Consider the following 16,620-nt stretch of genomic DNA (forward strand, 5'->3'; position numbering starts at 1 on the left):
CGTCTGATTTCTGATGACAGAACTAGTATGTAGTTTTTGTAGACACACAAGGAGACACTTCTACAGTAAAACATTAACAACACACACACATTCACACAGACACACACACACATCATTGATTGTACAACTCATTTTTGTGTGGATAAAACAACTTAATAAAACAAACCTCTAATGGAGTCCTTTAGCTTTTTTAAGAAAGGTTGTTCAATCTAAGCTCTAAAACCTTCAGCTTATACAGAGTGCATATATACATATGAATAATTCAGAACTACTGAAAATTATTTATATAGTGGCATGCATGGTGAGGAGTGTCTTTCTGGTTGCTATGGAGGCAGCAGCCACAGAGTAGAAGGTGACAGAAAGGTCAGGAGGTCAGGTGGAGTCTTTTGTTTTTATGATGCTTGATGTAATCTTTGAAATACATTTAAAAGAATTTGTTTGATTAGAAAAATAATTTGGAAAAATATCATGAATTCCACCTCCTGTGACATCCCTAACATAATTTTTGGACAGACAGTAATTATATTTATCCTTTTTCCTCCTTGTGGGGAAAAAATTGTTTCAGCAGACAAAAATGTTTTTTGCAAACTCTGCAAGTTGCAAACATCAGTGGTGTTGAAAAAAGTCAAAGTGTAATTTTCATAAGTGGGCAAACTTTCTGCTAGATGCATGCGTCATTCCTCATTTAAATAGGGGCAAGTTAGATCAGCATGTCAGGTAGCTTCCTTTGTGTGAGGCTTAAAGGTTTGATGCAAAAGTAAAACTGGCTTGAATACATTTGACTCACGCAAATAAATCTGTAAATTCATCTGCAAGTGTTTATATGGTATATTTATATGGACTTTATTTTGATTTTTAAGTGTGATTTATTGTTTATTTTTGCCAGTGCCATCATGACAGCTACGACATTACATGAAAAAAATAAAAAAATAAAAAATCAGAAAAATACCAGGTAACGGGTAAAACAACAAAAGATGACCCGGGGCAGGTGTGACAGGATGCAGAGAACATTGGGGGGTCACGTTCATAACGATGTTTAATTGTTTTCATGAGATTTTTGCAAAGGTAGGAGTTCATATACATGCATCTGGACAACATCAAGGACAGCACGAAGCAAAGTCTGTCAGACTTGTTTCCACTGTGGTCCTTGGCGCAGGGGGTGTGAGCTCTCTGGGGTTCAGGGTTCAGTTGCCTTACCTCCGGAGTCATTCGGCTAATGGTGGGCAGGTCATAGCCCGCGCCCAGGAAGTTTGGAGCGTAGACCTGCAGCTGAAAGTCGCTCAGCCATTGGACAACGGCCTCTGAGCTCTACGGGAGAGAAGACAGGGGGCATGCGGTCACTGGCACCATGTTTGTTTCTTCACAGCCACTTCTCATCAGGGGTCATACAGCGGCCAGTCCTTAGTTATTACCGAACGATCACTTCAACGTCTAGCTAGTAGGTCGAATCTGCGATCATTTCTAGTTTATGAATGTTAAAAGGTACCATGTTTTCTACGGATTTAGATAAATATAGAAAGTGGCTGATCTTTTAACATGACTTCCTCCTAAATTGATAAATTAGCCCAAGGCAGGCTTTCTTGGCGTTGTAGTGAAAAATAATTTAAAATTAGGAAGAGGAGAGACCAAACTCTTCTTCCTTGGTATTTAGATTGACTGCAGTAATTCTTAAACTTATAATAAGTGTTAACAATGCTGATAAAGTTTTAAATAACTTTAAAACAAACTTTTCCTGGGTCAAATTTAGCTTCATAACAAATTTTTTTCTATGAAACACAAGCAAGAGATGTTTCAAATATTTAACCCTTGTATGTCGAAATGGGGTCCAACCGACCCCACACACGTAAAAGCTGTATCATTTTCCATAGACCTCTACGTTTGCCTCAGTCCTCACACGCACAAGGATTAAGTGAATATGCTCTGTTAGCTTAGTTAGCGTGTGTCTTCAGGGAATGGGAATGTGTCGTCAAACCACAGACCATTCTGCGTAGTGGAATACACCAGCCATAACTATGTTGCAGTTGTATAGAAGGACCAGTTTTCATTATCAGATAGAAGTATAATATTTATGTTGTGTTACCCGGGGTGCTAGCAAGTGTGCCATGCAGCCTAGGTGCTCTTCTTCCACAAAATTGTTACCCATGCCTACCTAACTTTGCTTGTCTTCTAAAAATTTGCAATCACTCAAACTAATATTTATACAGAGACAGTCCATGAGTCTAACCAATTGATTTCTGTTCTCATATGCATAGAGGTGTGCTCTGTAAGCAGAGATGGAGACACACACTGCAAAAAAACTACAGTTGATGTGTTTGTGGACAAATGCACACAAAATTTGAGATGCCCTTGACCACCTGTGTTTCCATTGACCATAAAATTGTAGAATTACAAAAATAGATTTACAAAAATAAATGTTCTTAATGGAAACATGCCAATTTTGAATAAAACATCAATAAAAGTTTTTGCGTAAGTATGAGGCAATTTTTCAGCCGTATCAAAATTGATGCTTTTGACAAAACTGCAAATTTTTTTTGCATCAGACGAGTCATACCAGTTTGTATCTGGCTAAAATGCAAATCTCATGTTTACACCTGTTGCCACCATGACTTTTAATGACTCTGCAAGACCAAACTTATTCACATGTGATTTTTACTGCACTCCTTTCTAAGTGGAAATATCACAATTGCGAAATAGTATTTTTTCAACATTAGCAGAATATTGGCAAAGGCAATGGGACTACTACTGTTAAATCCACAAAAAAACTTCTGTATCCTCAACAATTAATGGGATCTTGTCTAATTGGATCTTCTGAGTTTTTAGAAAACAGTCAAAAGTAAAAGAATAATTTGATATTTATTAGCCACAAGTCTGAAAATGACAAGAAGATGTTCTGAAATGGCTTGATTAGTGTTTTTAAGAGTCCATTTCTGCTGTCAGCATCTGTAGTTGCTGTTTCTACTCATTATTTCTCTTGTTGTTATGCATCTCCTCTTCCACTCTCCCTATATGTCACGACTGGCTTTCCCTCTCATCTCTCCGCCATGTTTCCCTGCTGATGGGAGCATCGGGAGGCTGGCCAGCGAGGAGTCAGGATTCCACTGTAGCTAACAGATGGTCATCAGAACATGGCTTACATAGCAGCACACAGAAATACTGCAGGCGAGTAACGCACACATTCGCCAGCAAAAATCTGCTGTGTCGTTTCAGAACTTAAAATAATAATATGCAATTAGATGTGAAGCTAAATCAACACTAAGCCAGAAAATGGCATCCAATTCTGAACGGTGTAAGATCAGATTTCACACTTTTTGTGCCGAGAGAGTCCTCCCACAATTCCTGGGCACCTGCCACAACTCACACACACGTCCACACACGCACACACACATACAAGCAATAACCATTATCTCTGTCAAAGTTCTGTTTGCCTGTGGCGCAGTGACTTCTAAGACTCTTTCCAAAGGTAAAAGAAAACAAACGCTGCAATGGAAGAAGAGAAGCTGCAACTGAAAGGAGTGGATGATGAAGTCACACAAACACGCTAGAATCATAGAGCAGAGATTCATATGAGACCCACTCACGCACTCACCGTGTCGTGGCTGCATCCGAAAACTCGCAGCACGGATGAAGCCAGCTGCGAGAGAAACCGCTGGGACATCTTGGTGTGTGTTGTGTTAATGCGTGCATGTGTGTGTGTACGAGTGGGCTCGAGGTGACTGTGGAGCTACATCCTCATCACGATGCAGTTAGAAGCCCATGGCGGCGACTGACTGAGTAGGACTTTTTTTTCTTTCTTTTTTTTTTTCTGAAGACTGAATCTGTGGGGAATCAGGACTGTCCTACCTTCCCTTCGCATGGAACCTCCCCCTTCCTGGTTGCCGTGGCATCGTAAGGCGGCGCTTCGTGAAGCGGACAGCCCGATTGGCTGGACGTCCGAGAGGAGCTGGCAGAGCCTGACGGTGGAGAGAAATCATTGGCCGGTGACAAGCCGTCAACCAATCTTTGGACGCTGCTGTCCATCAACAGATAACTTCTCTGGATAGGTCTCTGACCTTTACCCTTCTCCTCCTCATGCTCAAATATCTGCCTTGCCTGATTGCTTCGCCAAACAACCAATCAGATTCTTGCTTTCCAAGATATAAAACACAATCTGAACCAATTATACCGTTCTACACTTCCTCCTACATCCCCTGCCTTGGCCATCTGTCTGCTGAAGAAGCCAAGAGCTGTGTGTGTTTAGAAGTGATATGATGACATTATGTAAAAGGCCAAAGCTTTAAGGCTTTCGTTATCTAACCAAAATCTATTTTTTTAACCAAATTCTTATGTTTCCACCTTTTTTTTCCCCAAGTTGGTATAAAAATCTCAGCAATATTTGCTTCCTCTAACCTGCAGGTTGGTCCACCGACTTAGACTGCTCCATCAGATGCTCCTTGGCTTTTGTAGACTGGGACAAGACAGTGGCTAAAAGCTGCAAACACACATGGAGAGACTCATTAAAGCTCATGTATTAAGGAAGGCTGTCTCACAAGTTAATGCTATTAACTTTTTACTTCCATTCACATTGAAAGTTTCTGTTTCTTTTCTTTTTTGCCTTCTTTGTCTTCTCAACCCTCCAGTTGGTCGTGGCAGATGGCCGCTTGTACTGAGCCAGGTTCTGGTTCTGCTGGAGGTTTCTTCCTGTTAAAGGGGCGTTCTTCCTCTCCACTGTCACTACATACATGTTTATTATGTGGAACTGCTGTAAAGCCAACAACATAATGTCTTCTGTCTACTATTGCTACATCCAGTAGGAGTGAATGTTGCAAGTCAATGACTCGAAGCAATCTGGTCAGTTTTCATTTAAAACAAAGTTTGGCATTTTAGTGGCATTTTATAGCACATTTAAGTAAGTATGTTACCTTCAATAGTTATAAAAATGTTGTGATCTTGCTGTGTACAGCAGTACTCCAAGTCTAAACAATGTAACACTGAAACTTTTTTGTTTGTTCACCGTGTCGCAGATGCTTTACATCTTCGTGAATTACAGAACCATTGACTCGGTAATCTTTTTCCAAATATTAAGGTCATGGTTACAAAAACACTCCTCAGTGAAGGTGTTATTGAGGAAAGCAGACTTAAAAGAAGGATTTTTTTTTTCCGACAGAAAATATGTCTAGGTCGAATTAAAATGTATTTTCCCATCTTCCTATATATTTTGAAAGAAGTACAGGGAGCTATAAATTCAACCTGCTGTTGTTACATCTCTGTCTCACCAAACCAGGTGGTTATTACCGCACCTGAGTAAAATATACTCAAAGTTTACTGTTTACAGTGTCAGAGAGATGATTAAAGTGAATTAAGAGGAAGCACAGCAGATATAAGATTTATTTAAATGTAGCTCTATTGACCAACTTGAGCAGATAAGAGGAGCTCTGAATGTTTTACAGCAAATTTGCTGTTTAACCTCTTTGAGTTTTCAATTTCCTGTCATTTAAAATTCTCAGTTTCCCAAAGTTAGGATAAGGCTCTATGTTCTATGTTCTGTAGAGAGTGAACAGGTGGTGGGACAAGAGTAACATGTTTTAATCGGGATATTTGCAAGGTCTGTAGTTAATTAATCGCAGTTAATTGCATTTTAATCAAAAATATATCTATGCAATTTAAGAAACCCCTTATTGCTGCTAAATTATTAAATTAACAGACATCAACATTAATGTGTCAAAGGCCCGGCCCTAGAATAAACACAAAGTCTGTTGGTGATAGCTAGTTATGCTAGGAGTGCTGCTGGAGCTAATCAGAAATGTAAGAGCCTAAAATCCTCAGGAAAGAGTTTTACTAAAACTGGTACTTGCTAGCTTAACACAATTGCTTTTTCATGCTGCTTAATTACTTGGTGCGCATTTTTGGGACAAATTACAAATTTGCTAACATAAATAATCAAACTGCTACTATAAAGTTTTAAAGGTTAAATATGTAACATTTCAGAAAAACTTTTTTTTTCCACATTTGATGACACTGTCGCCATGTATTGATAGTATCATATGAGACAGAAAATATGAGAAAAGATTCCACCTCCTTCCTGAGCTACTAGTGCCGTCTGAATAAATGCACCGCTCCCAACCAAAAACAACCAATCAGAACCAGGAGGCGGGTCTTAGCGCTGTCAATGAGCTAATTAATGTCAGAGAAAGAACTTATAGTTCCAAGGAAGCTGTTTATCTGCCATCATCTAATGAGCCTACTACTAAAGTTATGCTAACTAGCCTTAGCATTCATGGCAGACTATTTTGTGGTGGAACAGCAAAGCGTAGCAGCTTATCTATGTTATAATATACTGTTACTAAAACATGATGATCGTTTTAACAAATATGAAAAAAATATATTTTTTAAAAAGTTAGACTCTATAGCTGTAACTGTGGTGTCAGATGTGTGTTATGGTGTGTGTGTGTGTGTGTTTGTGTGTGTCGCACCTTCACACCCTCGGCCTGCGCGTGGAGGATGTGCGCGGCGCTGGTGGTGCTCTGACCGCTGCCTGAAGACCTTACACTGGTCACACTCCCAGAACTCCCCACGCTGCTGCGATCTCCGCCTGAAACGCACACACACATTCGCACACGCGCGCACAGGGACATACATGTGCAATCAATCGCGCACCAATGTAATTGCGCGTAGGTATCGTCCAACACATACAGCAGACACACACACACACGCACACACACAGACAAAGGTTTAGCTCATATCCGGCGCTGATGTGTTCGTGGTGTGACTCTCCGTTGAAATGCACTGGGCAGCGTGTGGTTGGATGGACAGGACGGACAGACAAGGCCGACAGATGACTGAGTGACCAACACAAAAGTGGGAAAAAATACATGCCTCTTGCTTCCACGCTCATCAAAAACACGCACACTATTCCTTCTATTCATCTTTCGCTCTCTACACAGACTGTAGACCGATGCAAATGCCTGCAGCCTACACAAACGGCTACTGAGCTCAGCTAGGCTTCAGATGAAGGGATAAGCAGGACATGGGAGGGGGGAACTGTCAGGAGCAGGTCAAAAAGTATCTGAATGCCTTCAAGCACCATCCTCTTACGGCTCAAACAGTGGGGACCGTTGGGCAGGAAGGGTTTTTCACCAACAGACGTCAGATACTGTTTGGCCCTGTTCAGACTTTTTAGGAGTCAGAGGTTGAGGGCTCAGCGCAACGCGGCTCAATTTACCTGCCACGGGCTTGCGCAGAACCCAGATCTCTTCGTTGGAGCCTCCATGGGGCCCGCTGGATGGAGTGGGAGAACTTTGAGGACTTGCCTCTGAGCCTCGACAACCTTCAACACAGAACACCACCGTTAACCGCTAACCGACCCCTAAAGTGGCACAGGGAGCGGCTCATTCCAAAGAGAGACGTGCTCTTTACAGTGGCAGCAACCGAGATTTTTTACATTCAGGATTTTGTTTTATTGGGGCGGGTGGGTAATTTGAGCCTGACGGAGAAAATTAAAAATACATAAATAAATTACGAGAATACAGTCATATTATTATGTGAAGTAATATTAAAATTTTATTCTCGTAATATTATGACTTTATTCTCATATTAGTACTTATTTCTTGAAACATGAGTTTATTCTTGTACTATTTCAACGTTATTTTCGTGCGACTATTCTCGTAATGCTATGTAGTAGTATTACTAGATATTTAGATAGTATTACAAGAATTAAGTTGTATGACTTTATTCTCATAGTATCATGACTTCATTCTTGAAACATGAATTTTTTCAAGTATTATTTCAACGCTATTGTAATATTACGACATTATTCTTGTGTTATTCTGACTTTATTCTCGTACTACTCGATTTCTGTAATTTTATGACTTTCGTCTCATAATGTTATGTCTTTATATCAATAACTAATAATTCTTCAATAACTCTGAAGAATATGAATTAATGAGCTACAACAACATTTAATTTCCCTTTGGGATTAATAAAGTATTTGAATTTGAATAAGTATGACTTTGTTCCTGAAATATGACTGTAATGTTGCATTATTTCAACTATTCTTGTTCAACTTTTTTTTCTTATGATATTATAACTTTATTCTCATAATTTTATAACTTTATTATCTTATTTTTATCTTAGCATGGCCCCAACACTGTCATAATTTGAGAGCAGTATCACAAGGTTTAGGTATTAACAGGTTTATTAGCAACAACCTATTTATCTTCATTAGATCAAATGTTAGCTTGAGCAGTGCTTCCAGTATCTATTAAAACAGATTAAAGTAAAAATGTGCCATTGGTATCCGAACCAACAGTCTGAAGGATTGTGTTTTTAGTGGCTATAACTGGACTGGTCAAAAACTCAATAAATATGACACTGAAGTGCTAGCTAACTGTTGGCTGTGTTTTCTATGGTCGCATGTTGGCTGTTGTTTCATGTTGCTACAACATTGAGCTAAACCTTAGGAGGTGGCTAGTCATTTTGCTAATTTACCATTTCTTATTTTTGGAGTTTTAGTTCATATAAATCAACATTTTTACGGTACCAAAAGTAGCCACTTGACGTTAATTTGTACCCACCTTGGGCCATTTTGATTAATCGGCAGGGGAGCGGAATGATCCGGAATTAGCTTTAGCTGATAATACAAAGGTTGGCCACATTGTAGAAATGCTTCAACAATGTATGGAAATTGAAATATCGTATGGAACCTTGAATCTCCTTCTGTCATGGAACATGCTGGATTTAGAAATGTTGGAAGTTGTTTGGAAATCTCGCAGTTAAGGTATGGATCTAGATTCATTCCTGTGCTAATTGTGCCAACGGTCAGTACTGAATGCTAAAGACAGTTGTTCCTCATATAAATGATCAATGAATGCTTACATCAGGAAGGAAATATTATGAATACTTATAATCATAGTTTTTAAAGACAATTCGGAACTGGCTAAGCGTAGGGTAAAGGTGATAATCAGAAACTGGAGACAGATCTCCCATCAACTGAGCTCTAGAAAAATACCTGGTCTCATGACATCAGTGCAGCTTTAGCTAGAGCTATCAATCATTTTCCTTAGTGACTGATGCTTGTGTTGGGCCAAAAAAAGTGGATTATTTTTCTTAGAACTCCGTTATTTACTGTAAAAGTCTGTTTCTTTCTTCTTTTTTTTTAGTGCCTTACAAAAGTTTTAATATACAGTGGAGTCCTGCCTATTCCCAGTTCAGTATTCAGATTTTTCTGTGAAACATAACATTGAATTATTTACGGAAAATTCATCTTTTCACAGATTTTTTTTGGTCGTGTATATCTCAAATATTCAAAAGGAAATGCAGCTTGGGAAGCTGAAATGTCTAGTAACAGTCCTACTTTGTGCGCTACATGCTGGACTTTGCAAAGCAGCCAATCAAGGAGCTTGATTTGACTTTGGATTTTGATTGGGACATTCCAACAAGAATTTAATTTAAAAAAATTCTATTTAGGCTGAAAAAAAAATCTGTTTTAATCCCATCTGACCAGAGCATCTTCTAAGCCACATGTTCTCTATCCCTGATACGGTTCCTGGCAAACATCAAACAGAACTTCATCTGACTTTCTTTGAGCTCTTTCCTTTCACCATTCCTCCTTAAATGACACGTTTGTGAAGTCCCCAGCTTATCATTTTGTAAGGCACTGTGTGTGCCCACTTTGTGTTTTAAAAATACCTTAAAAAACCCCACTAAGGGCCAACCATCGCAGCTCGCCGGTCTCTTCGTTAGCACATTTACTTAGCAGCTGATGCGTTTATACCCTAATGTGAGACAAACAATTTCATCTTTTGGCGTGCCGTAAGCCGTCAAAGTTGTCTGAAAACATGAAACGGACCAAAGTGTCTGATCTTTCTGAATTCCCAGAATATGTTTAGGAAGTGAAAAGCAACGATTTCCGATCCCTAATTAGTGCAGACATAATGAACATAGCAGATACAGCAGGTTTCAAATCTACCTCTGCAGCACATCTTCATCCTCACACATTCTCACTCCCTCCTCCTCTCTCCCACACACATAAAAAAAGACAGCATATATATATATAAATATATGAAAACATTTATATACTCCTTGTGCATACATCAATTCTTTACACATATAATACCTGTGTATATACACATATATGCCAAAAAATGTACATACACATACATATATAATGCATCCATTGGTGTGTGATTATATATGTCAGAGCTTTTAAGAATGGGGCTGTAGTGCATTTGGAGAGTGTTATAAACCATTATGGCCGCTTCATTATGGGCTTAATAATGGTTTATATGTGCAACCAGTAGCGCTCCAGTGAAACACACACACCATAAAGTCTGATTTCCTTTCATGTGATCACACAGCTCCTTCTTGTGGTCATTTTGTGTTCCTCCAAGCGACCTCAGAAAAGCATCGCTTCCACCTGAATCATGATCCAAACGTCGCTTTTGAATGAAAATAAGACGAAGCCGCTTGTTCTCAAATGTTTTTTTTTTTCTCTTGGAGGTGACAAAATAGTAACCAGGCAACAGAGGTGGTTATAGGATGTCAATGCCTTACCTGAAAATCATAGGTGATACTTTTAAAGCAATGTTTTACATCACATGTGAAACTTTACACCTTTGCAACTGTTAATTTTTGCACCCCTGCAGCAGGTTTTCATTGAGGTAATTTGCACTTGCGAGTCTACAAAGATGAATATTTTGTTCACGAAAGCATATAAAACGCAAAAAAAAAAAAAAAAAATAAATAAATAAATTCTCTTTTTTAATGAAAAGCGTCTTTTTTTTCCTTTTATACGACCAAGTTTACTGGTATCGTCTAATATGGATATTACAGGGAAATGGTTTGATACTGTGGCAGACTCATTATAATTGCAACATACACACACATGTATACACATACACACACGCACATATTATGGTGCAGAGGTAAGGTGGGTAGAAGTGTTAGTCTGATCCAGCGTGACGACAACACAAAACGAGGACAGAACAGAAAACACCGTCTGGTCAGGATAAAGTTGTGTGGAAGTGGTGGTAAGCAGGGGAAAAAGAGCAAAAAATATTAAAAAAGTAAATGAAAATAAAAGAAATCCAGACATTCAAATGAATCACAAGCAAACTCAGGGAAACTGGTAAAAGAAAGATCCTCCCTGTTTCTAATCCTAATAATGATAGTTAATAATAATCCAAGTGGTGAAAAATAATAATAAACAAGCCGAATAAATGGTTCCTGATGGACTCTAATTTATGTTAAGATAATGCAACATGAATTGCAGAAGGCAAATTATTGACTCTTTGAAATGATCATGTAATCTTTCACTGGAAATGTTTACAGAGTTCATTTTTGTAAAATTAGTTCTGACCCTGACGTGTTTGGTGCCAAACAGATGAGCCAGGATGTGGCGGGTACGGGATTTTCACCAAAGCAGTTCCAGTGCTAGACCAAACATGGCACTATAGTCACCTTTTAACCCAGGTATGGACTGATTCATCATTGTGATCCACAGTCATTATTACATTACAAACAGTAATCTCAATGCATTTTATTGTGATTTCACTTGATAGTTTAAGAGAAAGTACCAATTAATTGTGACATGAAGAAAAGTGAAGTTATTACTACTAAAAATCTGAAAAGTGTGGCCTGCATTTTTATCAAGTTTTAATTTTCATCAAGTTTTAATTAAAGGTCTGAGACAAGAATAAACCAAACATATTATTATAATTTAGATTTTATGCTTTTTGTTTTTAGACTATAATGTGAGTCAGCAGTGGAACTTCTCCTGATTTTAGCTTTTGTTTAACATCTTCCAAATCCATTCTGTCATTTGTTGTAACCAAAGGGTGAGAGAAGTGAAAATGATCCGGAACGTGTGATTGATTATTACAGTTTCTTAAACTTTGAGGCCACTAATCTAGTTTGCCAAGAGCAAACATTCAAATACCCATATCTTCTTCTTCCTCTTTTTTTTATTTTTGTCCCTGACATAATCAGAATCTATAAATAATTCAAAACTTTAGCAAGACATCTTCAGCTCATTGGTCAACACTTGTTTCTCGATGTTTAATAAAATGAATACATTTGATTATAAAATGGAAAGACAGAAACCGTTTAGTGATGGTAAAGATGTTCTCCATCAGGTCAACAGCAGCAGAAAGAACTGGTTTGATTTAGCGCTGGAACTGCTGTTTGGTGGACAAAAACCATAACTACCAGAAGATATGTACCTTCACATCAGTGTTTAATAAAAACAACAAAACTCCTTATTCTCATTATTCACACCTAAAGTATCAAAATTAAACTATGTTACATTTTAATTGCATGCTTTCAAATGGGATATAATGGAATATATAAACGAAGAACCACTCGTCTTTTGTAGACCAAGCTCTAAATAATGGACATGACAACTGTAAAGAACAAAAGTTAAACAGCATGACAAACATAGAAAATTAGATAAATAATGATCTATAACAGAAAAGTTTAATGGCTGCCTTCTCAGAAAATCCACTAAAATGCTGATTGGAATTTGAATTGATCAATTAAGATATTTCAGTTTCAACATGACAAATTTGTAGAAAACACAAGAGGAAAGCATCCATTAAAGCTTCATCAGTAACACATAATAATAATAATAATAATAATAATAATAATAATAATAATAATAATAATGAAAAGTGGGTGTATACCTGGGGCAGTGGGTGTGTCTCCCTGTGGGGTTGTCACGGGCGACCTGTTATACCCAAAGGAAGTGAAAAGTGGAAGCAGTGGCTGATGGGAATGTGGTGGAGGAGGAGGCGGTGGAGGCAGGATATGGATCTGATGGAACGTGGTGTCGTTGCCGTTGACTACCGCGTTGGCAGGGGCAACCGTCGCCGGGGGAACCAGCGGTATCTTTTGAAATTGTTGAGTACAAATGACTGTGCTGGCCAAACCTAGACAACACCCACCGTGACGAAGCACGGAAACACACACACACACACACACACACACACACACACACACACACGCACACACAACCAGCCAACAGTGAACCACCGTCACAGACGAACGACAAAACAGAGAATTACACGTAAGAAAAAAAGAGGAGGGAATAATAGAAATTAAAAAACAAAGACTGAGGTTAGAAATCAAACCAAGAGAAGAAGAAGGGAGGTGAAGCAGGCAACTGATGGAGAAAAAAAATCACAGGGATGGAGATTAGGACGAGGAACAGACATGGGCAATGGGGGCAATGTACAGTATGAAGAGGTGCAGAGAGGGGGGGGGTGAGTGACATCACCACAAAATGAGGAGTCTACTCTTATCTCTTTACATGGTAGCACATTTGCTATTGCAGCACAATATTTAAATAACTATAGATGTAAATCTATAAAGATCTTATATACTTATAATAAGCATAATAATTTTTTGGTGCATAGTGCTTCATTAACACCTTCATTAAAACATTTGGAAATTGTAAAGAATGTGTCTAAATACTCATTCTTAATGTGTGAAGAAAAGCAAAATAGCCTCAACCTAACAGTTTGGAGGTGTGACGGTGTGTCCCATTATACAGGTTATATGTTTGTGTAACTGCAATATTTGTATTGTGATACTGAATGTCCGTCCTGATACACTCAAATGTAGGATAAGACTAACATAAGCCGTGTTTCCATCAACTTTTTATGAGTATTTTATTGGAAACAGCAATATTCAAAATAACTTACCCCATTTCAAAAAATTTTTGTAGAAATTACACTTTTTGGCTTTTGCAAAAGAGTTAAGAGTTAATACTGGCACAAAAATCTTGAGAATTTCAAAGTCCAAACATCCAACACAAAGGAGAAAACTAGATTTACTTCTCACCAGTGGATGGAAACACACCTAATTTGATTTTTCCTTTTTTTACTCTTTTTTGCGACATTTCAAAAGTTAAAAATTGCATGACTTATAATAAGCACAATAATTTTTTGGTGCATAGTGCTTCATTAACACCTTCATTAAAACATTTGGATATTGTAAAAAATTATGTCCATAATTATGTCTTATGGACATAACTTTGTCCATAAGACAGTGCCGTGGTTTAAAGAAGTTTACTTCAGATGCCAGAGGAAGTACCAAAGTCTTTAGCATGGACAGACTGTTGCTTCATTGAGTCAGTAAAGGTTATCCCCATATTTTAGAAAACAGCGAAATAAGTGAAAGCAGACAAATGCATTTTCTTCAAATGCATCTGGGTAACTTTAGGGAAAGCAAGAGGATGGTTATGCACATTGTCATTTGATGAAAAATAAATGTAAGGAAAGATGTGCAGAAAAACTCATGTCAGGCTTAACGTTAGCTATTTTCATGACTTAGTGCTAGCTATTTCCAGTATCATTAAGTTATTTAAAATAACGCCTGAGGACAAAAAGACAAGCATAAAGCCATTTAAAATTAAATGTTAAAAGAATGACTGCAGTTCATTCAGCTTGTAGAGGAGCAAAACTTCTGTAGCGAACATACAGTTAGCACTGCTAGCTGCACTAAGGGTGCTGATTGCTAACATCAGAAGCTAAACAAAGTTCCAAATGTTTATTTTAGCTTCAAAATAAAACCTTGTTTTGCAGCTTAAAGCTTGCTGGAATATTAGCATAAATAATAGATTACTCCTTATGGCAAGAAGACAAAATAAAATTCTGCTTGCGTTTATTCATAAAGACAAACTTGATTTGGTAAGTCAAAGTTTTTGAAAACAGGAGACAAAAAATTGTCCACAACTTTCTGCTGAGCGCATCTGTTGCTAATGGATTTCAGCTCAAATTGCCAACCTTAAATGCATTTTTTAAACATTTAATGTTTCGTGTGGAGTCGCAGTCAGTGGAAAATCAAGAAGCAGGAGAGACGGACGCAGCCAGGATGGAGAACGTCACGGCAAACAGTGAATGAAAAGGTCACAACCACAGATATACAGACCGAAACAAACACAGCAGAACGCACAGACAAACCTAGAAAAGCTTAAAACATCTCAGTGGACGTATGACCTCTAAGTCCAACCGAGACGACAAGATGGATCTGAATGTGCTTGGCGGACTTTACCAAGAAGGAGCTCATTCATAGAAGATGAACGGCAGTGCTAAGATGCTACACAGCATGGATGTTTAATATGCAACCTAACAAAAATTCAAAATAACAGTTTGATATAATGGAAATTAAGCTTCCACACACATGATGATGGTTGTTTTTATGTGAGTCAAATATGGAGCTTTCACCAAAAGTTCCTTTAAAAAGTTGACATACAAAATGTTCTGTTTCCACTTATCCGCTTTATTTCAGAGGTATTTGGAGCAGTGATGCTTTCTGGATTCTGTTTTCCCATTAAATCAATGAAATGATGACTGGTGTCTGTTGCTGCTTTTTTTTTTTTAAATAGTATAAATAGTTTTTATACTTGACAGAGAGTTTGGTTGAAGCTCGAGGTTCACGTCTTCTGCAGTTCCACCCATATTCACTCCACCTTGTGTTGAGTGGAAATGGTGTGAAATCGGGGACTGTTTCAGAGGAGGCGATGCCTTTTGTTGTTTTTACAACATGTGTTATAACATTAGAAACTATTATAATATTTTCAAACATTTTGGTGTATACATTTAGATCCAAAGATGAAGGCCAGAGCAATTCCAAATCCAAGCAATTATTTTGATTGCAAGTTTTATATTCTTATTGGCTGCCCTGGTGAATAAGCTAAAAGACTTAACATAAACTCATCCTAGCCTTAGTACCATGTGTTAACACTTAAAATTTCAGTAAAATCCAACTTTTAATTTCAGTTCATCCAAATTTTAAAAGAATCCAAGAACATAAAACCTCAACGATGCACAACAGGTTAGGTTCATCAAACACAAGATCAACCTTTGTCCACGGCCATCAGTCCCCAGGTCTACACCCTTTAGAGACCCTGAGGGCTGAGCTGAATCTGGACCAATGGAGGGTAACAGATCGCTCTCTCTATATTATGCCTCTACTTTGCTTAGTGTTAAAGAAGAAGGCTGACCTGATGGAAAAAGAGGTTCAGAGTGAGATAATGGTGCTGCAATAAAAAGGTAGTTTATTTTTACCACAGAGGCCAACAATATACAGTATATGGTATAGTTAGAAAACCTGTTAATGTCCTAAATTCATTTTTTTAGAGTGCAAAAACATTGAATTTAGTCTCTCCCGGTGGATTTTAGGTCTTACTTTTCAAGCCATTGCGTTTTCTGTGTTCCTTATTGTGTTTTTTCTACAATGACGTCACAGTGTTTACTGCAGAACTGCTGCATCGACTTCCAGTTAACCAATTTTGTGAATCCAGAATTGTATTTCTCACGGAAATGTTTTAGTCCAAATTCAAGGATGCTGAAGTTACAAGTTAAAAAGTTACATTTTTCAGTTGTTGGGTTTATCAACCCACAGAGTCCATTACGTTGTCCCTCAGCATCAGAACCTCTTACAAGTGCCTGGATAAATTAGATAAGTTTTGGGAAATGTTTCCACGTCAGTGGGGAAAGTCCTCTTTGTTCAAGGACAAGTGGCACAGCAACCTCTGCCAGTATCAAGAAGGATTTGCTGAAAACCTTTGTCTGACTGAGGGTCAGTTCCTTCTGTCTGTAAAACAACGGAGACAACGCAGCAGGAAGCTGCAAATAACATTAAAAT

General features: G+C 38.1%; 1 protein-coding gene across 8 annotated transcripts in view; it reads right to left on the reverse strand.

Moving 5' to 3' along the window:
• caskin1 (CASK interacting protein 1) overlaps window positions 1-16,620 on the reverse strand; it is a 136,400-nt gene that overhangs the window by 12,263 nt on the left and 107,517 nt on the right. For 4 of the 8 annotated variants that reach the window (XM_015041442.1, XM_015041443.1, XM_015041445.1 and 1 more), the window contains exons 11-16: window positions 12,654-12,899; window positions 7,199-7,303; window positions 6,450-6,568; window positions 4,387-4,468; window positions 3,841-3,950; window positions 1,198-1,308 (exon numbers count right to left, since the gene is read on the reverse strand). In XM_015041442.1, the coding sequence (XP_014896928.1) occupies window positions 1,198-1,308; window positions 3,841-3,950; window positions 4,387-4,468; window positions 6,450-6,568; window positions 7,199-7,303; window positions 12,654-12,899 (773 nt within the window). The remainder of the gene's footprint in view (window positions 1-1,197; window positions 1,309-3,840; window positions 3,951-4,386; window positions 4,469-6,449; window positions 6,569-7,198; window positions 7,304-12,653; window positions 12,900-16,620) is intronic. The other 4 variants (XM_015041448.1, XM_015041449.1, XM_015041447.1 and 1 more) reach the window with 4 other exon arrangements.

The sequence above is a fragment of the Poecilia latipinna genome, unplaced genomic scaffold, assembly GCF_001443285.1.
Source record: "Poecilia latipinna isolate Pla-1442-1.1 unplaced genomic scaffold, P_latipinna-1.0 Scaffold552, whole genome shotgun sequence".
Taxonomy (NCBI): Eukaryota; Metazoa; Chordata; class Actinopteri; order Cyprinodontiformes; family Poeciliidae; genus Poecilia; species Poecilia latipinna.